This window comes from Paralichthys olivaceus, chromosome 17, assembly GCF_024713975.1.
Source record: "Paralichthys olivaceus isolate ysfri-2021 chromosome 17, ASM2471397v2, whole genome shotgun sequence".
Classification (NCBI taxonomy): Eukaryota; Metazoa; Chordata; class Actinopteri; order Pleuronectiformes; family Paralichthyidae; genus Paralichthys; species Paralichthys olivaceus.
Genome location: NC_091109.1, coordinates 3,767,127 through 3,786,888, shown reverse-complemented (window position 1 = coordinate 3,786,888; position 19,762 = coordinate 3,767,127). Strand labels below are relative to the sequence as shown.

At 42.3% G+C, this 19,762-nt stretch overlaps 3 protein-coding genes and 1 non-coding gene across 4 annotated transcripts in view; 1 reads left to right on the top strand and 3 right to left on the bottom strand.

The window, feature by feature from the left end:
- Positions 1 to 421: 421 nt before the first annotated feature.
- Positions 422 to 7,170, bottom strand: gars1 (glycyl-tRNA synthetase 1). The gene is made up of 17 exons (XM_020087732.2): positions 6,861 to 7,170; positions 5,833 to 5,934; positions 5,629 to 5,731; positions 5,396 to 5,537; positions 5,217 to 5,305; positions 4,539 to 4,615; positions 4,308 to 4,453; positions 4,079 to 4,228; positions 3,832 to 3,994; positions 3,236 to 3,400; positions 3,017 to 3,124; positions 2,447 to 2,592; positions 2,271 to 2,356; positions 1,623 to 1,732; positions 1,440 to 1,533; positions 989 to 1,179; positions 422 to 897 (listed from the first exon to the last, which is right to left on the bottom strand). The coding sequence occupies exons 1-17, from the start codon at positions 6,903 to 6,905 to the stop codon at positions 784 to 786; spliced, it is 2,031 nt and encodes a 676-aa protein (XP_019943291.1). The 5' UTR covers positions 6,906 to 7,170; the 3' UTR covers positions 422 to 783.
- Positions 7,171 to 8,555: 1,385 nt separating this feature from the next.
- LOC109629795 (glycine--tRNA ligase) lies at positions 8,556 to 19,511 on the bottom strand. The gene is made up of 17 exons (XM_020087711.2): positions 15,506 to 19,511; positions 14,961 to 15,062; positions 13,967 to 14,069; positions 13,722 to 13,863; positions 13,254 to 13,342; positions 12,676 to 12,752; positions 12,434 to 12,579; positions 12,202 to 12,351; positions 11,939 to 12,101; positions 11,491 to 11,655; positions 11,295 to 11,402; positions 11,034 to 11,179; positions 10,608 to 10,693; positions 10,400 to 10,509; positions 9,539 to 9,632; positions 9,242 to 9,432; positions 8,556 to 9,051 (listed from the first exon to the last, which is right to left on the bottom strand). The coding sequence occupies exons 1-17, from the start codon at positions 15,977 to 15,979 to the stop codon at positions 8,926 to 8,928; spliced, it is 2,472 nt and encodes an 823-aa protein (XP_019943270.2). The 5' UTR covers positions 15,980 to 19,511; the 3' UTR covers positions 8,556 to 8,925.
- On the bottom strand, positions 13,432 to 13,566 carry LOC138405348 (small nucleolar RNA SNORA84). Its single transcript, XR_011239062.1, has one exon. It is a non-coding gene; the product is annotated as a small nucleolar RNA SNORA84 (small nucleolar RNA).
- Positions 15,657 to 19,762, top strand: part of ctdspla (CTD (carboxy-terminal domain, RNA polymerase II, polypeptide A) small phosphatase-like a) — a 32,790-nt gene continuing 28,684 nt past the window's right edge. The window contains exon 1 of the mRNA XM_069512074.1: positions 15,657 to 15,795. The gene's annotated coding sequence lies outside the window, so the exon portion shown is untranslated. The remainder of the gene's footprint in view (positions 15,796 to 19,762) is intronic.

Below are 19,762 nucleotides of genomic sequence, written 5' to 3'. Positions count from 1 at the left end.
CAGCTGCACAACAACGTATCACAAAGTACAATACAGAGAGATGCACTCGGGGGGGGGGGAACCACAAAGAAAGCCTGCATATGACTTGAATCACTGCCTTGTGGTTGTGTGCCACTGCCAACCAGTGGTTTCAGTTCCTCCAGGTGTTTCTGAAGTATTACACTCACAATGACATGCAGTCACTGTGACCTTTGAACTTTAACCACTGAAATAGAATCAGTTCATCTTTGAGTCCCAGTGACACCTGGTCGAAATCTGAACAAATTTCCAAAAGACAGACTTGAGACATCATGTTCAAGACACCAAAATGATTTTGGAAGGATTCTCTCAAGGTGTTTTGAAGATATTGTATTCAAAACAATGGGGCCGACTGTCCGACAACCAGAGAACATAAAAACAAAAAGGTGCAGGACTCAAAAGATTAAAAGCCACACATGGTTTATTTGGAGAAGTCAAGCAAAGCATACAGTTAACCTGTACATACAGTTACTCAGGTGACAACAATAAAGCGAAAACTACAGTTTTGTGAAAGTGAATGATTCCTTCAATGTGCCACAGATGTTGCTACGTAATAAACAGTATGTCTGAACACTGATACGGGTCAGTGCCTGGAATGAATACAACATAATAATAATGATAATATTCAGCCTGTGCATCATCATCATCATTTTTTACACTTCATATTTTAAAAGCCAATAAAAATTGAGTTTAAAAAAACAACAGATTTAAAAGCAAAATCGTTTTTGGAGGAGTTACAGAGGAGACAGAGGAGTCACAGCCTGGTTACTCCTTCTTGCTGGTCTCCTGTCCTTCAAATAACGGATACTTGCTCTCCACCTGAGCCCAAGTCAAGGTGCCGTGGGCCAGATCTCGTACCATCCCTGGTAACTCAGACACCTGCGATGCATTTGAATAAATTAATAAAAAAGATACTTAACACTTATTAATACAACTATAAATTAAAGTTAAAGTTATTTCCGTGTTTTACCTCAGCCCGGATCTGCCTCATGGAGTCCCGGTCTCTCAGAGTGGCCGTGTGCGGCGTCTTGTTCACAGTGTCAAAGTCGATGGTGATGCCGAACGCCACTCCGATCTCGTCCGACCTGGCGTAGCGCCGCCCGATGGATCCGGAGGAGTCGTCCACCTTGTGAGACAAGCCGAATTTTGTCATCTTCTCAGCTGAAAGGAGAAAAGAGGACGGTGATCAAAAGGAGTAAACAGAAGATGAGTTTCAGAAGAAAAGAAAACCTCGGCAAAGACTGTAAAGAAATAGACATTTACGGAAATATGCTTATTTCCTTTCCACCATCTCTGAAGCTCACTTTAACATATCATATCTTGTTTGTTCACATGAAGAAAGCAAATAAACATGTGGTTTCACAATCAAATCTTTAAATTAAGTTATTGTATTGAAATGTCGAAGTTAGTATCATACTCACATAACTGGGAGACAAATGGCATGAACTCCTGGTTCTGGCTCAGAGGCAGGATGGAACATTTGTACGGAGCTACAGGAGCAGGGAAGGTGAAATACTGGACAAGAAATAAAAAAAATCATCAATGAAACAAGTCGAAATCAATACAAGCGAATGATCCTGAGTCCTGTTTTGAAGTCTTCTCACCGTCCTCTGTTCATCCCCCTGACGGATATTGAACGAGTGCTCAAAGATGGAGTACATGATCCGACCGATGCCGAACGACGGCTCGATGACGTTGGGGACGATCTCCTCCACTGTGGGAAAGACAACAGTTTTTTTAACGCCCACGACGAGAAAACTGTTTTACTCTACAGTTACACGACAAAAGGTTTAAGGGCGCAAATAAGGACATAATGTTACGAAGATAAAGTCATCATTTTGGGCCATGTGTCATGTTGTAAGAGTGAATATTAGAAGATCGGCCTGTTGTCTGTGTTTAAATGACGAATGTGGAGCTTCTTGTGGCGTTCGACTTTAGATACCATGTTAAGTACCAGGACGTTGAAATGATTGTTCAAGAAATCGTCTATTCTCACCAAAGAACCACACAGGAAACCCTAACAAGCCTGTTCACTGGAGGAGGAAATGTTTGGAAGTTGCTGATTATTGTTTACATCTGCTTTTTGAAGTGTTGGAATCCAGAGGGAGTGGAACTCCTGTGACTTTTACTTGTGGTATGACTTTCCTCTCAATTCAGACTTTATTCTCATAATATTAAAGCCTCATTCTCAAGATGTCAAAAATATCTTTGTTTATTATTTTCAATATGTCCCTAATAATATTCCGTCTTACCGTGCAGGGTTTTCTGGAACCTCTTCACACTGACCATGTCCTTGGTCAGTTTGAAGGTTTTGCCCTCGGTCTCAAACTTGAACTCCCTGCGGACACGAGCACGGCATTGCCAGATTAAAAAATAAATAATCATAACCACATTTCTTCTACATTGTGCACCGATGAGCTTCAGTTACCCAGTAGCACTGAGAAGCTTCTCCTGATCAGTAATGTAGCATTCGTCACAGACAGCCAGGAAGTCCATGACCTGCTTGGCGTCCTTCTTGTAGGACATTCCTATGGCGCTTTTGTTGGGCTCGAACTGGATGACATTAACCACTTTGTGTGAAGGAGTTAGGGAGTAAAACAGAGGCGTGTGATATATATGTGACATCTAAACCAGAGCAATATTTCAAAAGTTTCTAATCAGTCTCTAGGTTTTTTTAAAATTACATAAGCACTTAATAGGGAATGTTGCACCCTGTTAGTCGACAGCCATCTCAAACACAGCATTTTAGCCTGAATGTTAGCATTTATAAATATTATTTTTTTTCCAGTGAAAGCCTAAAACATGCTTAAACTATAAAAATAATAATAATAATAGAGAAGTGCATTCCTTTTTCTTATGTGTATTATGATAAAATACTTTTTTTATTTATTATTTTGATGTTAGAAATACCTTTGCAATGGGCCTAATGAAATCAAACAAACCGACTCATGATGTGATTGAAGTCAGGATGGTTAAACTGGCTTTGACGAAAGGATATGGGCTCTTTCAAAGGCTTCTCAGCCACCAGAGGCACTTTGGTGGCTCTGGTGTGACAAGAGAGGTCGTAACAGGCGCGATCGGCACAGCCCACAATCTCAATCCAACCCTGAGAGAGCAAGAGACATAAAAAAACAAACAATTGATGTATAAGAATAAAACATGTTTGTGGTCTTGTTGTGTTCAAGCTCATAAGTGAGTAATAAGGGAAAAGCTTTACATAGGAGGTCTTGGACTCAGCGTCCCAGCAGTCGCAGGCGTAGTGAGCCATCTCGTTCTCCATGTGCTGACGGAAGCGCACTTTGTCTTTGGAGAGACCCACTCTGAGCAGATACAGGTAGATTCTTCCGATGAAGTAACCCAGCACTGAGTTGTTGATCACTCCCTGCAGCACAAGATTGAAAGACGTCACTCAGCGCCTGAAAATCGTTTTTTATTCTCACCATTACATTTATTTACCTTTAATTATCATCACAACCTTGTGTTGAATATATTTAATATCTAAAATGTATAATAATCTTTTTTTCAGTGAACTATTGTCAAAATATTGAATTATCCTTAACTGACGTGAATCGAGATCAGGCTTTTGTCAGGATTAATTGTGCAGCACTACTTGTACTGAGAATCTTTACAGTTTAACATTGATAATATCATTTGTTTGCTCTTGCATTAATATTGTTAAATGAAGATTATTATTAGGGGCCATCAGTTACTATGTGATATAATATATAAGCTATAAGAGCAGGTATGTTTTCAACACTAACTTATAATGCACACCCACACATTTCTCATTCATCAAATGAAATGACCTCCTACCTGCTCCACAGCGTCCCCCAGCCTCATGACCCCTGCAGGCTGTCCACTGGTCTGAGCCTTCGAGGAGAACAACAGAATCTCCAGGTCGGCCACGTTGGAGAACTTTGGGTGGATCTTTTCATTGGGGTCCACAAAGTGCTCGATCTCAGCCATAGTGAACTCTCTGTGAGGGAGGAAAATGTTATTCTAACCGTGCATTTGTAATTTGCAGGTGATCCCGTGTTGAGGAGCTGGAGTTTCTCACTACCTGACACGGATGAGTCCAGAGCGAGGAGAGATTTCGTTCCTGAAGGAGTTTCCGATCTGGGCGGCACCGAAGGGCAGTTTCCCCTGGTTGAACTCCAGCAGACGCTTGAAGTTGAGGAACATTCCCTGAGCTGTTTCAGGCCTCAGATATCTGCACAGAAACACATCAGTCGTCACTCAGCGAATTGCTTTTCTTCACACACAGATGGTGATTTAAAGCTGCTCAGTACCCGGGCGTGTTGCCTCCCGGCCCAATGGACGTCTTGAACATCAGGTTGAAGGAGATGGGAGGTGTGAGCTCATTTCCTGTGGACGGAGACTTGACGTTGTATTTCACAAAGAGATCAGCCAACTCCTCCTGAGTGTAGTTGTCCATCTGAAACAACAGCGGCAGCGATGCATGGGATTATTTATTTCTCCATCAGCAGAGGTCAGCGTTTTCACCTTATTGAAGCACTCACCTGAGTGATCACGTCCTCCATCTCGTTCGCCTGCTTCTCCGAGCACTTGTCGTCAGACATCATCTTCTTTAAGTGAGCTGCGAGGAAGCAAACACCTCGATTAGCTGCCATCAAACGAATATTAGCCTTGAAAGAAAAAGTTTGCATAACCACACAAGTCGTAATTCATAGGATAACTTTCTGTGCAGCAGCTTGGTTTTCTTGCTAATCGGCATTATTACCTCAACCCGAGGAGGTTATCTTTTCATTTTGTTTGTCTGTCTGTTTGATAATTACAAAATACTCTGTGCATTCATGGATGAATAGTCAGACTCAGCCCACAGCCCTGACTCCCTGGGGACAGATAACCCGGTAAGACAAGTAAAATCCTGTTCTGTCACATGAGCTTGCATGTTCTTTTAAAACTGGATCTGCAGAGAAGCAGTCAGAATGGTGGATTATTATTTTATTATATTCTCACAGACTGTAGTTATTCTAATCTATGATGTGCAAGTTTTAGATTAATATAATTTGAAGAATAGCAGCTCAGGTAGTAATTATCTGCTGTGTTTGTGTGTTTGGTTTTCAGGTCACCAGTTCATCATTCTTTTGAGGGATTCCACCCTCTGTGGAATGCAAACAATAAAGGCCTGAGGGTGGCTTATTTCAAATGATGTAATGACGTGAGGAGTGAGTCACCTTTGAGGAGGTGATCAGCTCGGTAGCATTCTCCAGTCTTGGCGTCTTTCACCATGTAGTCAGCAAATTTATCCACATGCCCTGATGTCCTGGAAAGACAAAGCAGGTTTTAAGTCAGATCTGGAGATTCAATTTGCACTTTTCTCAGGCAGGAGCGGTGGGAGCATGAGTGTACGTACTTGAGGACGGGCTCAGGGGTCAGCATGGTGCAGTCGATCTCCAGGATCTGCTCCTCCTGGATGAAGTGCTGCCTCCACACCTGCAGGATGTTGTTCTTCAGGGCACAGCCCACAGGGCCGAAGTCATACAGGCCGCTTACACCTGTGAAGAAGTTAAACTTTCACTTTCAACATGGCTCCACCCATAGCTGGTTGGTTGGGCTTTCACTCTGTATTGTAAGAAACATTTTTACCTCCATATATGGCAAAAGCCTGATCGTAGAAAAACCTCCTCTTTAAGGTATCCTCCATTTTCACCCTGTCCACCACATCATCTTTAGGTTGCAGAGCAAGTTCCTACAAGTGAGGATGAATAAGTGCACGAAGAAGTTATTAAAAAAGTCAAAAGTCAAAGTGAAATCAAAAGGAAAAGATAAAGCAGCTGTTGAGAGGCGAACCTTTGCTTCAAGATTCTTCTTTCGGGCTTTCAGCTCCGCCACAGCTTTGTTCACCTCCTGCTCTGAGGCGCCTTTCGCTTTCAACTGCTGCACAAGGTCACCCTGCAGAAAAATACCACGTTATGCCTCCTCTTGTGGTAACTGATGCATTATATTGGGTGGGATTGTTTAGGGCCTGTATCTCTTCATCGGCTGCCAGTTACATTTAGAATAGATTTTTAGATTTTAATAACTTTTAAATCTCAGCACAATCTGGTCCCCAGTTACATTACAGAGCTACTAACATTGTAATCTAAGATCTCCCAACTAACACTTGCAACTGATTCCTAGATTAGACAGGAAACAAAGATTTTGCTGCACTTTTCCTATCAGGGCCCTCACACTTTAACTGTTTTTAAATAATCGCTTAAAAAAGTTTTTATAGAAGAGCCTATATTTTTTAACTGGTTTTAACAACTGTTGTTGGTTTTTAATATTTTCTCCTTTGTTATCTTATCTATTGCATCTCGGTTTTTCACTCTTGTCGAGGCTATGTCACACCTTGTTGAGCCCTAAGAGGCAAATCGTGATTTACGAAAATGATCTCAAAATACAATCAAATCATTGACGGATTATATTTGATTTGTATTGTTGCTGTACTTGTACTCGTTGCTGTACTCTTTTTATTCCATGTAAAGCACTTTGTACCATTGTTCAGATAAATGCTATAAAGTTTTTCTGATATTACTTTTAATTCTCTGTTTCATCATCTACATCAACAAAGTGATATCATCTTTAAAGTTATATTTAGAAGGAAATTACCCTGCAGGTCTAACCTTCACTTTCACTTTTAAAACACGAGGCTCTGACTAAAGAAGTTCCCCATCACACTTTTTTTGATCACAGTTATGTTTTCACTGCGCTCTTCTGTGCAACAACATATTTATCCCTCCATGCACACGCAGATACGCGCAATTGAAAGTGGGTGTTAGCAAAGATTAAAGTCAATGCGGGTTTTAAGGCGCGCGTAATCGTGCGTGTGGCCTCACCTGTTCGCGCACGGCCTCTCTCAGTGGTGCCAGGACTTGCTCCATCTTCTTGACGCTTGACAATCTACTTGAATAGTTTCGCTAAGTGGGTGAGATGCCGCTGTTTTGCTATTTGCCGCTGAGGATTGAGGAAGCTTCTGTGTTCTCCAGCTGGTTTATAGGCGGAGGGAGGAGGAGGAGATGAAGGGGAGGCGCCAGCTGTTTCTCTGAAACCATGGTCTTTGTTGCATCAGCCACGAAAGTCATATTGAAACTTGTGATAGAAATCATATAATGTGCCCTTACTTATCAGCCCTTCCTGTTTGTGAGTAGATGCATTGGTATGTGTGTGTGTGTGGGGGGGGGGTTGCTGATCCTGCTGACTGTACATGGTGTACTCATCACTCACCCTATTTGGCATTTGAGCCCTGTGATTCAAACACCCTCCTGTTTGCCAATCATAGTCCAGACTATCCCAGGAGGAGCTGCCAGAGCAGAGGCAGTCATCTCCATCTGCAGGACCCACCTGAAGACCCCTCAGGCCCCCCAGTACCACCTCTCCACCTTTAACAGACAGGCCTCACCAGCACTTTTTAACTGACTTTACAGTTTCCTGCTGTACACTCACAGGGGAAAAAACCCTGAGTGTTCGAGATTAAAGTCGTAATTTAGCAAATTATTATATTTAATTATATAAATAATTATATAAATTTTCACAAAACCTGCTGCATCTGGAAATACACAAACATCTGTGATAATCCAATTAACCAGACACATTTGAACCCCTCGGTCTGTGGACAGGTGTAACAGAGCACCTCATAACAGCACAACTCTACTGGACTAGACTATTTTATCTATCTTCATTTGTCCACCACCCCCAAGTGCAACATTTATTCTATTTATCTGTGCAGTAACTTGCAATGTCCCCTCTACTGTCTCTATTTCAGTGACTTGTATATACATTTTTTTAAATCCTAATTTAATATCTTTTTTTTAATGATTTTGATGTCGACCTTTACTTTATAGTCTCATGTTATGCATTTAACCTAATTAGGAGATACCCCGCAAGGACAAACCATGCTCGCTGGAGCTCCACCCTTCAGGATATTTAATATTGATTGACAATCCGTTTGAATCCCACATGTAAACAGTGATATCCTCACACTGAGCTTCTCTGTTCAGTTTAATTCACTTCTCAAAGTCCGGACACGTAGATGCAGTTTGTTCATAACCACTGATTGCAAGAGATTTTCAAATATCTACTTTCTCCTGTATCCACCTACTCTGCTGGGTTTTTTATCAATATCCTGAATCTCTTTCAGAGCAGGATGCTGACAGTAAACAGGAGATGGAGGAGGTTGAGGATTTTGGCCTCCAGATAGTCACACATTAATGATGAACCCTCCATCTCCATCTGGTGGTTAAAGTTAGCCCTGACCACTGACGAACTGGTGAAAATCAGCAAACATTTACAAAATCTTTAAATCTACAGTTGTTCAACTCTAGTTTCCCTTTTTAACAAAGGCATTTCCAAATTATTATTTAGGCACGATGTTAATATTTTAATTGTAACCACTTCTAACATGTTTTAAAATCACCTCATCTTGTTTTGCTGGTGTTAGTGAAGAGAAGTGCAGGGTGAGACAGGGATGACTGGACATTAGTGTTTGTACATCACTCTGTTGAGTTTTGAAAACTTGATAGAAAACATCAGAGTTGTGTGCCCATGTCCAGTAAGTGCTGGTTGTTTTTATTGAAATGGTTAAATATCTTAATCTGCCTGAAATGTGAAAATGGTGGAATCCTCCTTTCACTGCAATCAAACAACCCGATGACATTTTCTCCCTTTTGAAACACGTCGACATGAATATGATCAAAGACACAACAGTCCTGTGCAAGCTTTTCCCACAACTGTTAGATTTGATGAATATGTGACATTTTTAGTGTTTGTAGTGTTGTAGAACACAAGGAGGGCTTGGTGCACCACTGTAGCTGATCACATTACAGTTGCGATATATTCTTCCTATTGGTGCAAATGCAACAAGTCTGTGGATTTTCATGGAGCGATGGGGCAGAGGAGCGAGCTTTACTCTTCGACAGTGTCCTTCTTGCTGGTCTCTTGTCCTGCAAAGATGGGATACTTGCTCTCCACTTCCGCCCAGGATAACGTGCCGTTGGCCAAATCTCGAATGATCACAGGCAACTCGCTGACCTGCAGAGAGGGGAGACGTTTTACTGAAATGCTGCCATGAGCACTGAAAAAGTTACTGATACTGAGACGTGACACAGGTTACAGCCATAAAAAATTGTTTAACGTTTCTGAAAGCGTATGCGCTGTTAAAAGTAAGTTGAACATAAAAGAAATATAAGATTAGAATTATCAAAGCGACTGTTGCCGTTACCTCGGCCCTGATCTGCCTCATGGAGTCACGGTCTCTCAGAGTGGCCGTGTGAGGCGTCTTGTTCACTGTGTCGAAGTCAATGGTGATGCCGAATGCCACTCCGATCTCATCTGTCCTGGCATAACGCCGCCCGATGGATCCCGAGGAGTCGTCCACCTTGTGAGACACGCTGTACTTGGTCATCGCCTCAGCTAAGGGGAGGGAGAAGGAGGGAAATTATATTTTCACCAAAACGGGGGAGGATGCCATTTCTCCTCTTCAGACAGAAATATACGATATAATTACGTGGGTACTTACATAATTCCTTAACAAATGGCACGAATTCCTGGTTTTGACTCAGAGGCAGGACGGAACATTTGTATGGAGCTACAGTGGCAGGGAAGCTAAAGAACTGTTGAACAGAAAAGAAATGGTCATGACTGAGTAGGTGAACTTAAATTACAGAACGCAACAATTATGTAGAAAATGACCTGATGATAAATTGAACGTGGAGACAATGCAAAGTTTCTATCAAAACGTTTTCATCTGCTCTGTATAGTTTGATTCATCATGATCCAGTGATGCCACAGTAGTAGTATCGCGTCATGTAATCATATGTGACTGAACACTGTGCAACCTCTGCAGCAACTCGACTGGGAAAACGTTCAGTTTAATTGACATTGTCAGACTGGGCGACCTCCGTTTTCTTCAAGGTCATGAAGCCACATTACAGTAACAATGTTTGACCTTCATGCTCCCGACACTGAATCTAACACCTGCTTCATGTCTCACTTTAATCCCATCATAAAAATGAATGCATTCTGTTTGCTCATAAAGTGCTTTCACCTTGACGCTATGGAGGGAACAGGCTCTTGAACAACTCTTAAATACAGCGCCATTAAAATTCCATTTAAAAATTATAAAACCGTGTTAACTGGCACCGGAGCTGACAGCAGCTCGGTGAGGCCCGCGTCTCTGAAGCAGCTGCGAATTTGCGACATTCACTGAAAAGTTGAATTAGTTAAAGTTGAACTCGCTTGAGAAAACGCTGAAACCTTAATCTGTCATATGAATAGCAAAGGACTTCACATATATGACAGTGTGTCCAGTGGAAAAGAAAACTGTTACATGAACGGTTAGGAAATAAGAACATAGCGTTGATCAACACAATCTTCTTACCGTTCTTTGTTCGTCTCCTTCCCTGATTTGGAATGTGTGCTCAAAGATGGTGTACATGATCCTACCGATGCCAAAGGAGGGTTCAATTACATTTGGAACGACTTCCTCCACTGTGGACGACAAATACAGAGCGAGGTCGTGAGTTACAGAAGTCGTCACTCTCGGTTTCCCGTAAACCTTCGTCACGTCTTTAATGAGTGAATCTCACCGTGCAGAGTCTTCTGGAAACGCTTCACACTGACCATGTCCTTTGTGAGTTTGAATGTCTTGCCCTCCGTCTCGATGGTGAACTCTCTGTGGAGTAAAAATTGACACTGAATGATTTTAAAATTAAAAAGTGTTTATTGCACTGAACTCCTTGAAACCAGGTCAATAAACCATAATAAAATATACAAACTAAATATTGAACACTTTTGCTCCACGACACAATGATGTTATAACAAACATATGATGTGATGTTTCTGGTACAAAAAGAAGTTATAGCTTTTACTTTTTTTATTCTAGATTGATTATAAAAGGATAAAGCAGTCTGTAATCTCCAGTGAGCAGTTAGGGGCCACCCATGAGGTTTTCAGAAGGTTAATCAGATGCCTGTATTGCCTCATATGAATGCTGGCCATGAAAACACACTCACCCAGTCTCATTAAGTAGCTGCTCCTGTTCTGTAATGAAGCATTCGTCACACACAGCCAGATACTCCATGGCGAGCTTAGCATCTTTCTTATACGCCTTCCCGATGGCTCCTTTGTTGGCCTCAAACTGGACGACATTTACAACTTTGTGTGGAGAAATTAAGGAGAATGATGAATATCTAGACTTAGAATTTCTCAAGTGTTGGATGGACAAACGATTTTTTGCTGTTTTTGAAATGTTAAATGCTGAAATAAAAGGATATGGGTTCTTTAAGAGGCTTCTCAGCGACCAGAGGGACCTTGGTGGCCCGTGCGTGGCATTTTAGATCAAAGCAAGACCGGTCTGCACACCCCACGATCTCGATCCACCCCTGCAAGGCAAAACAGATTTACTCTGAGGAACTGTAGGCGGAGTCGCTGATAAGCCCCTGAGTAGAAGAAAACTGCAGCAGAACGTACATAGGAGGTTTTGGTTTCGGCGTCCCAGCAGTCACAGGCGTAGTGAGCCATCTCGTTGTCCATGTGCTGTCGGAAGCGCAGCTTGTCTTTGGCGATACCAACTTTAGTAAGGTAGAGGTAGATCCTCCCGATGAAATATCCCAGGACGGAGTTATTGATCACTCCCTGCAGCAGACACACAAGATTTAAAGACACCGTCATGACAAGAATCTGTAAACTATTGATCATTTTTACTCATTGCATTTATTTAACCATTATTATGAATTTGCTTAAACCACAAGAATCAAAGTTAAGAAGCAATTTTCAGAGCTCAAGTTAGGTCTCTTCATGCTTCCATATTCTTTTCACTCAAGGTGATTTTCATTTAAAGTTTGAAATCTGAAAACACCAACACTCCTCTCTAGTTTAAATTTAGTCCAGATATCAGTTTTCTTGTAGCGACGCCTACCTGCTCCACAGCATCTCCCAGTCTCATGATATGTGCAGACAGTCCACTGGTCTGAGCCTTAGAGGAGTATAAGATGATCTCCAGGTCAGCTACGTTGGAGAATTTAGGGTGGACCTTCTCATTGGGGTCCACAAAGTGCTCAATCTCAGCCATGGTGAACTCCCTGTGACGAAACAATGTATGGTTAACTTCTTGTTAAATCTCTCAATTTAAAAAACAAACACACTTGTGAATAATGGTAGTAGAGCCAGAGTTAAGCTCACCTGACACGGATGAGTCCAGAGCGAGGAGAGATTTCGTTCCTGAAGGAGTTTCCTATCTGAGCAGCAGCAAAGGGCAGTTTTCCCTGGTTGAACTCCAGTAGACGCTTGAAGTTGAGGAAGATTCCCTGAGCGGTTTCAGGCCTTAAATAGCTGCAGATGAAAACTGAGGTGAGAATATCTCAACAATATTTTTACACATGTAGGGACACTGAGGAAGATTGTTGCATGTTACCCTGGCATATTCCCCCCTGGTCCGATGGACGTCTGAAACATCAGGTTGAAGGAAATAGGAGGTGTGAGGTCATTTCCTGTGGTGGGGGACTTGACGTTGTATGTCACAAACAGATCGGTCAGTTCTTGCTGAGTGTAGTTGTCCATCTGAAATAGATGTTACACAAAAAGTGAATAATCTGTTGTTTTGTCAGTAACAGCTTTTCCACTGAAAACAACCATTTGCATTCAGTTACTAGTGACCTGAGTGATGTCTTCCTCCATCTCAGCCTTCTTCTCTGCTGTGCACTTCTTATCAGACATCAACTTCTGGAGATGGGCTGCAGGTTTCAAACAAGAACATTTGAAATGAGTTAAATCTGTAAAGTCAAAATGTCACTTGTCTTGACATATCGCAGGTAATGCAACATTTTCCAATTTCACAATCTGATTTTTCTTTTATGATCTGAGCCAATTTATCTTGATGTCTTTCAGGGACTGAGACGTTCTCCCGACTCCAGAGGTTTTGCAGTTTTTTGGCACCGCTCCAGCCTCTGTCATCCCAGCAGCTTTTATCGCTATGAAAGCCCTGTGTGATTTCTGCTGGTCCGACCACTTCCATTCTCCCTCGGGCACAACAGTGATACTCAGAAACTGGCCAATCAACAGCAGCCAATGACTGCACAAGTTTGGACAGTGTCCAATGTCGGCCTCTGCAGAATTCCTCGGATAATACAGATGAAAAAATGTACAAAGCCTTTGGCTGCAGGTGCTTTCAGGATGACTAATCTTTGGTTTGCACAGTAGTGAAAGCAAATTAGGCCGATGTGCAACAGACTCACCTTTGAGGAGGTGGTCAGCCCTGAAGCATTCACCGTTCTTAACATCTTTCACCATAAAGTCAGCAAATTTGTCCACATGTCCTGATGTCCTGGTGAAACAATAACGCAAAAATCAAGCTCAGATCAGAATCAGATGCATCGTGAGGGGAAAAAAGTGTTAATATTTGATCCCGTTTAACAATGTATCTGCAACCGGGCTATGGAAGGCTGTGATAGTGACAGTCTCCATGCATAGAACTGCAGAATCAATATGCGCCTGTTTATCAAAACCCACAGTTCAGCACTTTGGAGCTGACTCTAGGAACCACCAGGCGCGATTCAGATATGAACCATGACTAAAATCTTTATGTAAAAATCATATATTCACCCAGAGGAGATATGATAGGAAAGTACTTTCAGTTGGTTTATTACACATACATTGACAAAATCATGACATCCACAAACAGGAGGCATGTAAAGTGCACGTACTTGAGGACGGGCTCAGGGGTCAGCATGGTGCAGTCGATCTCGAGGATCTGCTCCTCCTGGATGAAGTGCTGCCTCCACGCCTGCAGGATGTTGTTCTTCAGGGCACAGCCCACAGGGCCGAAGTCATACAGGCCGCTCACACCTAAGAGGAATCACTGCATGGTAACAGAGTGCTTACAGGCGATGTGTACGGCTGAACTGGAATCTGAAACCTTTATCTCCACTGTTAACTACCTGAATCTTACCTCCATAGATGGCAAAGGCCTGGTCGTAGAAGAATCGCCTCTTGAGGGTGTCCTCCATCTTGGTTCTGTCAACGATGTCATCTTTGGGTTGTAATGACAGTTCCTGAAAATACAAGAACATTTTCAGTTTCAGTTTGAGCATCCAAGTATCTTGACCTTATAAAATGTTGTTTTCACTTTAAGCTTTCTACCACATCTGTATGATTTTCATTTAGCTATGGAGCCGACTCTGGGGTCATGGTGACCTATGTTTGGTGCTTTGGGTGAGGAAGTCAATCTTGAATTTATCTTTGTAATAGTTTCCACATGTGAAAGAAACAAAACAAATGAGCCACCACTCCTTTACACCAGAATTAGTCAGTACATGCAGGTTTATTTTTAAATGCAAGTAAACCCTCTAAAAATAAGGAGATTGACTCACTTCCTATTGTCAGAGGAAGAGTTTTCCTTTCTGTTTATTTACCAGTGAGTCATGTTCGACCTCTCAAGCGTGTTGGTGACATTGCTGTCTTACCAGTGATGCATCTTGCACGACACAAACAACAAATTGCTGTTCATCGTTGTTCCCAAGACGTAAAAAAAAAAGTGCAGAAACATTCACAGCTATTTGTGCGTAAATGCCTGGAAATTCAATGCACGTCATAACGTTGTGCTGGAAAAGGTGCAGCGTCGGAATCTCGATTCCCAAAAGTAAGAAGAGGAAATTTGCACATCTGCCGAGGTGTCATGTTTCCATCAGTGTCGCTTGGAGGCAGAGCTGTGGAGTCATTTATCACCGGAGTGAACACCATGGCAAACAAAAACAGATGTTAGTGGGTGTTCTGACCAATGGAGACGGGGCTCTTGTCTGCTTCTTAACATGGTGGACAGATACTAGTGAGCAAAGGCAAGGGCACACTTCCCATTTTCCAGAGAATTCAAAATGGTGTTTGATTTATTAAGAAGGCTGCATTCAGACTTCAATCCAGAGTCGAAGTGGATCTGAATCACTCACCTTTGCCTCCAGAGTTCTCTTCCTCGCTTTCAGCTCTGCCACAGCTCGGGTAACATCCACATCCGGGGCCCCCTCCTGCTTCAATTGACGAACCAGCTCCCCCTGAAACACAGAAGAGGCTTGTGTGATTTCATAAAACCCCCAGAGCCAGGTACATCCGCTGCACTCAGGTCCGTGCGTGTTTACAGAGCCATCGGCTGACTGTTGATTATCATCATCATCATGTGTTCATTATTTGTCAGCAGCGTGAACTAGGCCTCTTCTCTTTAACCCCACCCTGCTCACTCACGTCTGCAACAGCGAAACGTGGCAGAGGAGGCAGACATGACTGTCAGCTAGCCTTAGCAGTTAGCTAGTGGCAGCTAGCGGCGGCTACTCCGATTCATTGACAGCTTTGTGAGCAGTCGGTGCTTTAGCCGGTTAGCATGTGGCGCTACCCGGCTACACCCGAGAAAAGCCCGGGGCGGTAACAGAGTATCTGCCCAGAAACATCCGCACTTCGATCGTTCATCTGATGGAGGATGAGAGAGAGAAGTGAGCGTCACCTGTTCTTTGACTGCGAGCCTCAGAGGGGCGAGAATCTCCTCGATGTTGCCGTCCATGGTTTGTTCTTCCGCCATCTGCAGCCACGGGCTTCTCTTCTTCTTCTTCCTCAGGCACACGGACGTAGAAAGCGGCCTGTCTCCGGGCGGGTAGCGGAGCCGAACACAGCGGACCGTGGACACCGGGCAGAGGGAGCGGATCTCAGTGGTGGTCCTCAGCAGTGCTGATGCTGCGCTACGAAGACGCATGGACCTCCGAACTGCGAGAGAGAGAATGATGAAATCTCCAAATTGTAAGTAAACACCGCGGCCGCTCCCGCAGAGGCACTTTCGCCACGCACCACTCGCTCTAGGTGACGTAGCGGCAGATTCGCTACGAACATGGACGGTAAATATTTTTTTGCCAGAATAAAAAAAAAGAAAGACAAATATTGTATCAAGCAGATTTAACAAATTACACTTGTTCTTTTTAACCATTTTAAAATTTGTTTTGTTTCTTTCTTTCTCCACACACTGTATCCTACTGCCTATCTGTGTTCATATCAATGTCTGTGTATATGCAATAATTGGTGAATAAAGGTTTTAAAAAGTTAAAAACATATTTACATACATATTTTTATAGTTCTACAATGTACTGCTATACTTTATTTTCGTATACCACCCCTGCCTATATACTTATGAATACTTCCTGTGCCACTTTCCTCATTTACCGCCAAACTATGAGAGTGAGTTGAATAGGATTAATTTTATTTATTTACTTGCAAGTATTTTCTCATTAACTTTTAATTTTAGTATTATGACTTTGTGTTGACTTGCCGTATGTCTTTTTCTCATCTTATTTCAAATCAGAATTTCCTCAGTGTTGGTTTGAATACAGTTCAATAAGTTTATTTATTTAAAACCCCAGACTAAAGGCTGAACTTCTTTTTAAGCAGCAGCCACACATACACGTATCTTTAGTGGGGATAAAGGATTTGCTTTTTTTTACAGATTCCCTTTGTTCCTCTAAAATTCTGTGATGTCGGAGCAACAAAAAAGCATATTTAATTAGGACCTCTTTTAAACCTTCAGATATTGTTGAATCCCCAGCAGTGACCGTCTGGTAATATCTGATTTCTTAAGCACAAAGACAAAGAGTGAATCATCCCTTCCACATGATTCATCCCAAGCACTTTATGTTTGCCCCATGGTTCAAATCTAAAATGCCTCATCTCAGACACATTAACGCCTGACCTATTTCACTCTGGAATGACGAGATGTGACCTACAACTTTGACAGTTTTCATCAGTGATAGGAAGATGTTGACGATGTTTCTTAAGAACTTGTCATTCAGTTCGTGCTCTGTTCAAACCAGCATGTCAGCTCAAAGCCGACGGATCCACAAATGTCAAATTCCCCAAATCTGGTTACTGGTGCATGTTTTCTGATATTTCTGACAGTGCAGGTGCTTAGATCAAACTGATTTTTTTGCTGCATTAAAACGGTATCAACAAAACAATCTTCCCTTAAGGTAAGGGCTGACCAAAATACATAGAATACAATTTACCACTTGTAATGCAATAGTCCTTTGGTTGTGTATGTTATGATTTTCAGTTTTTGTTCTCAGTTTAACAGAGGGTTGACGTTTGTTGGCTTGTACTGTATTGAATTCTTGCATTAGACTGGAGCACTTTTAACTGCTCATGATAAACCCAGTTCTGGATGGATGTTACTTAATCTTTTTTGCTAAATGTCTCCAAATTACTTTCAACAGTAGCCTATATCGAGTTTACTCCACAAGGTGACGCCACAGACGAACAAATGATTGATTATTAGGAAGAAGATTCTTTTGATTTATAAACATATTCGAATGACAAACAATAGCTTTGAAACCATTGGAGAATTGTATTTCTACCCTATTAACTGATGTTTATTCTGTCTACTTAACATGTTTTTAATTCTGTGGCATTTGCAACCTTGAAGCTATGAAAACTTAAATTGAGGGTTGCCAGATCAGAGCCAAGTAATCACCCTTATCACCCAACTTTTGACTTTCTCCACAATCAACGTTTTGCAGAAAACACACAGACCTGGCAACAGCACAGTTGCTGCATCGATCCTACCGGTAAGAATAAATATTGGTTGGAACAATTCAGCATCATTATGATTTAATAGGGCTCCTGTCTACTGTCAGTTCAAAGCGCCACCGTTGCCTAGCAACAGCTACAGCGCGTGCCTTATTGGAATGCTTTCTTATACGTTGTTGTTGCCTACTCTGACGTCACTCCTCGGTTCTCTTTGATCTGTTGAATGACATAAAAATATGGGACATGAGAAGACGAGCATCACTTCTGCCACTAAACCGAGGAAGAAGACAATACAGCACCATTAAGATTTTAGAATAGCAAAGTAATAAAAATCAATATCAGAATCATGAAGATGGACACGGACAACATTCTGCCTTGTGACGACTTTTTCCAAATACTTGACATCACAACAATGGACAAGTATTTGTCCGGCAAACCTGACGAGGCCAAAATAACTGTACTGGGTGAAACTGCTGGAAACTGTCATTTGACTGACACAATCCATGGTGAAGGATCTTCAGAACACATCTGTTCCTGTGTCTGAGGAGAGTGTGTTTTCCTCTTTGGGCAACACACTTCCTCAGGCTTTTGCTCGGGCTCTTGGCGTTCCAGATGAGGTCAAATCTGTCAGTTCAGAGCTCTTTAACAGTTGACTGCTAAAGAGAGTGTCACCTCTGTCCTTTCCGTGGACAGTGTGAAGACAACAATTCCTTGTGTCACAGCCCCAAGAAGAGTGATGACTCATCAGGAATGAAACATATGTGTACACCTTGTAAGAGCAAAAGGAAGGTCGACCAACAACTGGACAATGAAGATGACAGTCATGACTCCTGTCAGTCACCATCCTCACCCCAGAAGACAATGTCAGACAGGGAAAGTCTTATGTCTGCAACATCTAAAACTATCCAGGAGATCATTAAGAAGTGGGCTTCTCACTGTTTACGTGTGATGGACCTCGAAGGTCTGACAACTTGAAGAAACAAAGAGAAAAGAGGATTATGCGATTCCAGTTCCTTACTGAACTACACCCACGTTCATAAAACATTCAAGGACCCACGCTCTGACAGCCCGCTAGATGTATTTGAAGACCGTGAAAAAAGATCATATGTGTCCAATCAAAGCTATTTTATCGAGACCAGATTCATTTGAATTATTAATCAACAGAAATACGCTGCTGCAGGGGCAGTGACACTCGATTCCCTCTCAAAGAGAGAAATGTCAGAGGCCAAGCGTGTTTAATGTAGATGATCAAGGATTGAGTGCTCCAGTGTCAATTAATGGTCTCAATTAATAATGTGGTGATGAGCATTGCAGTGATTGGATCTTTTTTAATCCTTTGACACTCACCACTCCCTCCACCAACAACACTGTGCGGAAGAGTCGCTGCAATTTTCCAAAAGGTCTCCAACCCAGATAGCACACGGATGTGGGCCACGTCAGGCAGTGATGCAGCACTTCTGGCCCTCCGGACAGAAGGGATATGAAATAAAGTCAGTGAATAGACTTTCTGCCCTTCTCAATAATAAAGGAAGTGCCACTATTACAGTTATGATTAAGTCCATAACTGCTTATTGTTATCAAAATGCTCAAGGACAACATTTTAGCAAACACTGATTGAACATTCCTCCGCACCAATAATTGACACTTCTTGACACAGACGTTTTATCCATAAACTCTCAATTTAAATTATTTGTCCCTCTGTTTCCTCCTCTTTTCCTTTTTATAGTAATATTTACTCATCTATGTGAAGTCACCATTCTAGTTGTACACCTGCTCCTTGTCATCAAGTGGCACAGTAATCTGAGACTGACAGTCAAGTGCTGAGAAGAGATTGCGGTCATGCAGAGTGGCTCGGGGACCTGTGTGGCGGTGTCCTCTGTACACATGCATTGTTGTAAACATCAGTGACAGAGCTACTGACACACACTGAGAGGATCATGTTGGCCCAGACATTACATACTAATTATGAGCAGCATCAACAGATGACAGCCTGCACTTATTGCTGTTGTCGTCCCGTCCCTGTGCCATCACCCACTCGTCTCTCAGGTGGGGTCATTTAGGAATGTGTGGGCCTCTGCTCCATCACATTGACAGCGAAGGTGAAGAGGGACGAACACTCAAACACGTCACTGCTGGAAATGGACCAGAAAACCACTCTATCTCCTTTGCTGTAATTCTTCGATCTGCTGAAGCT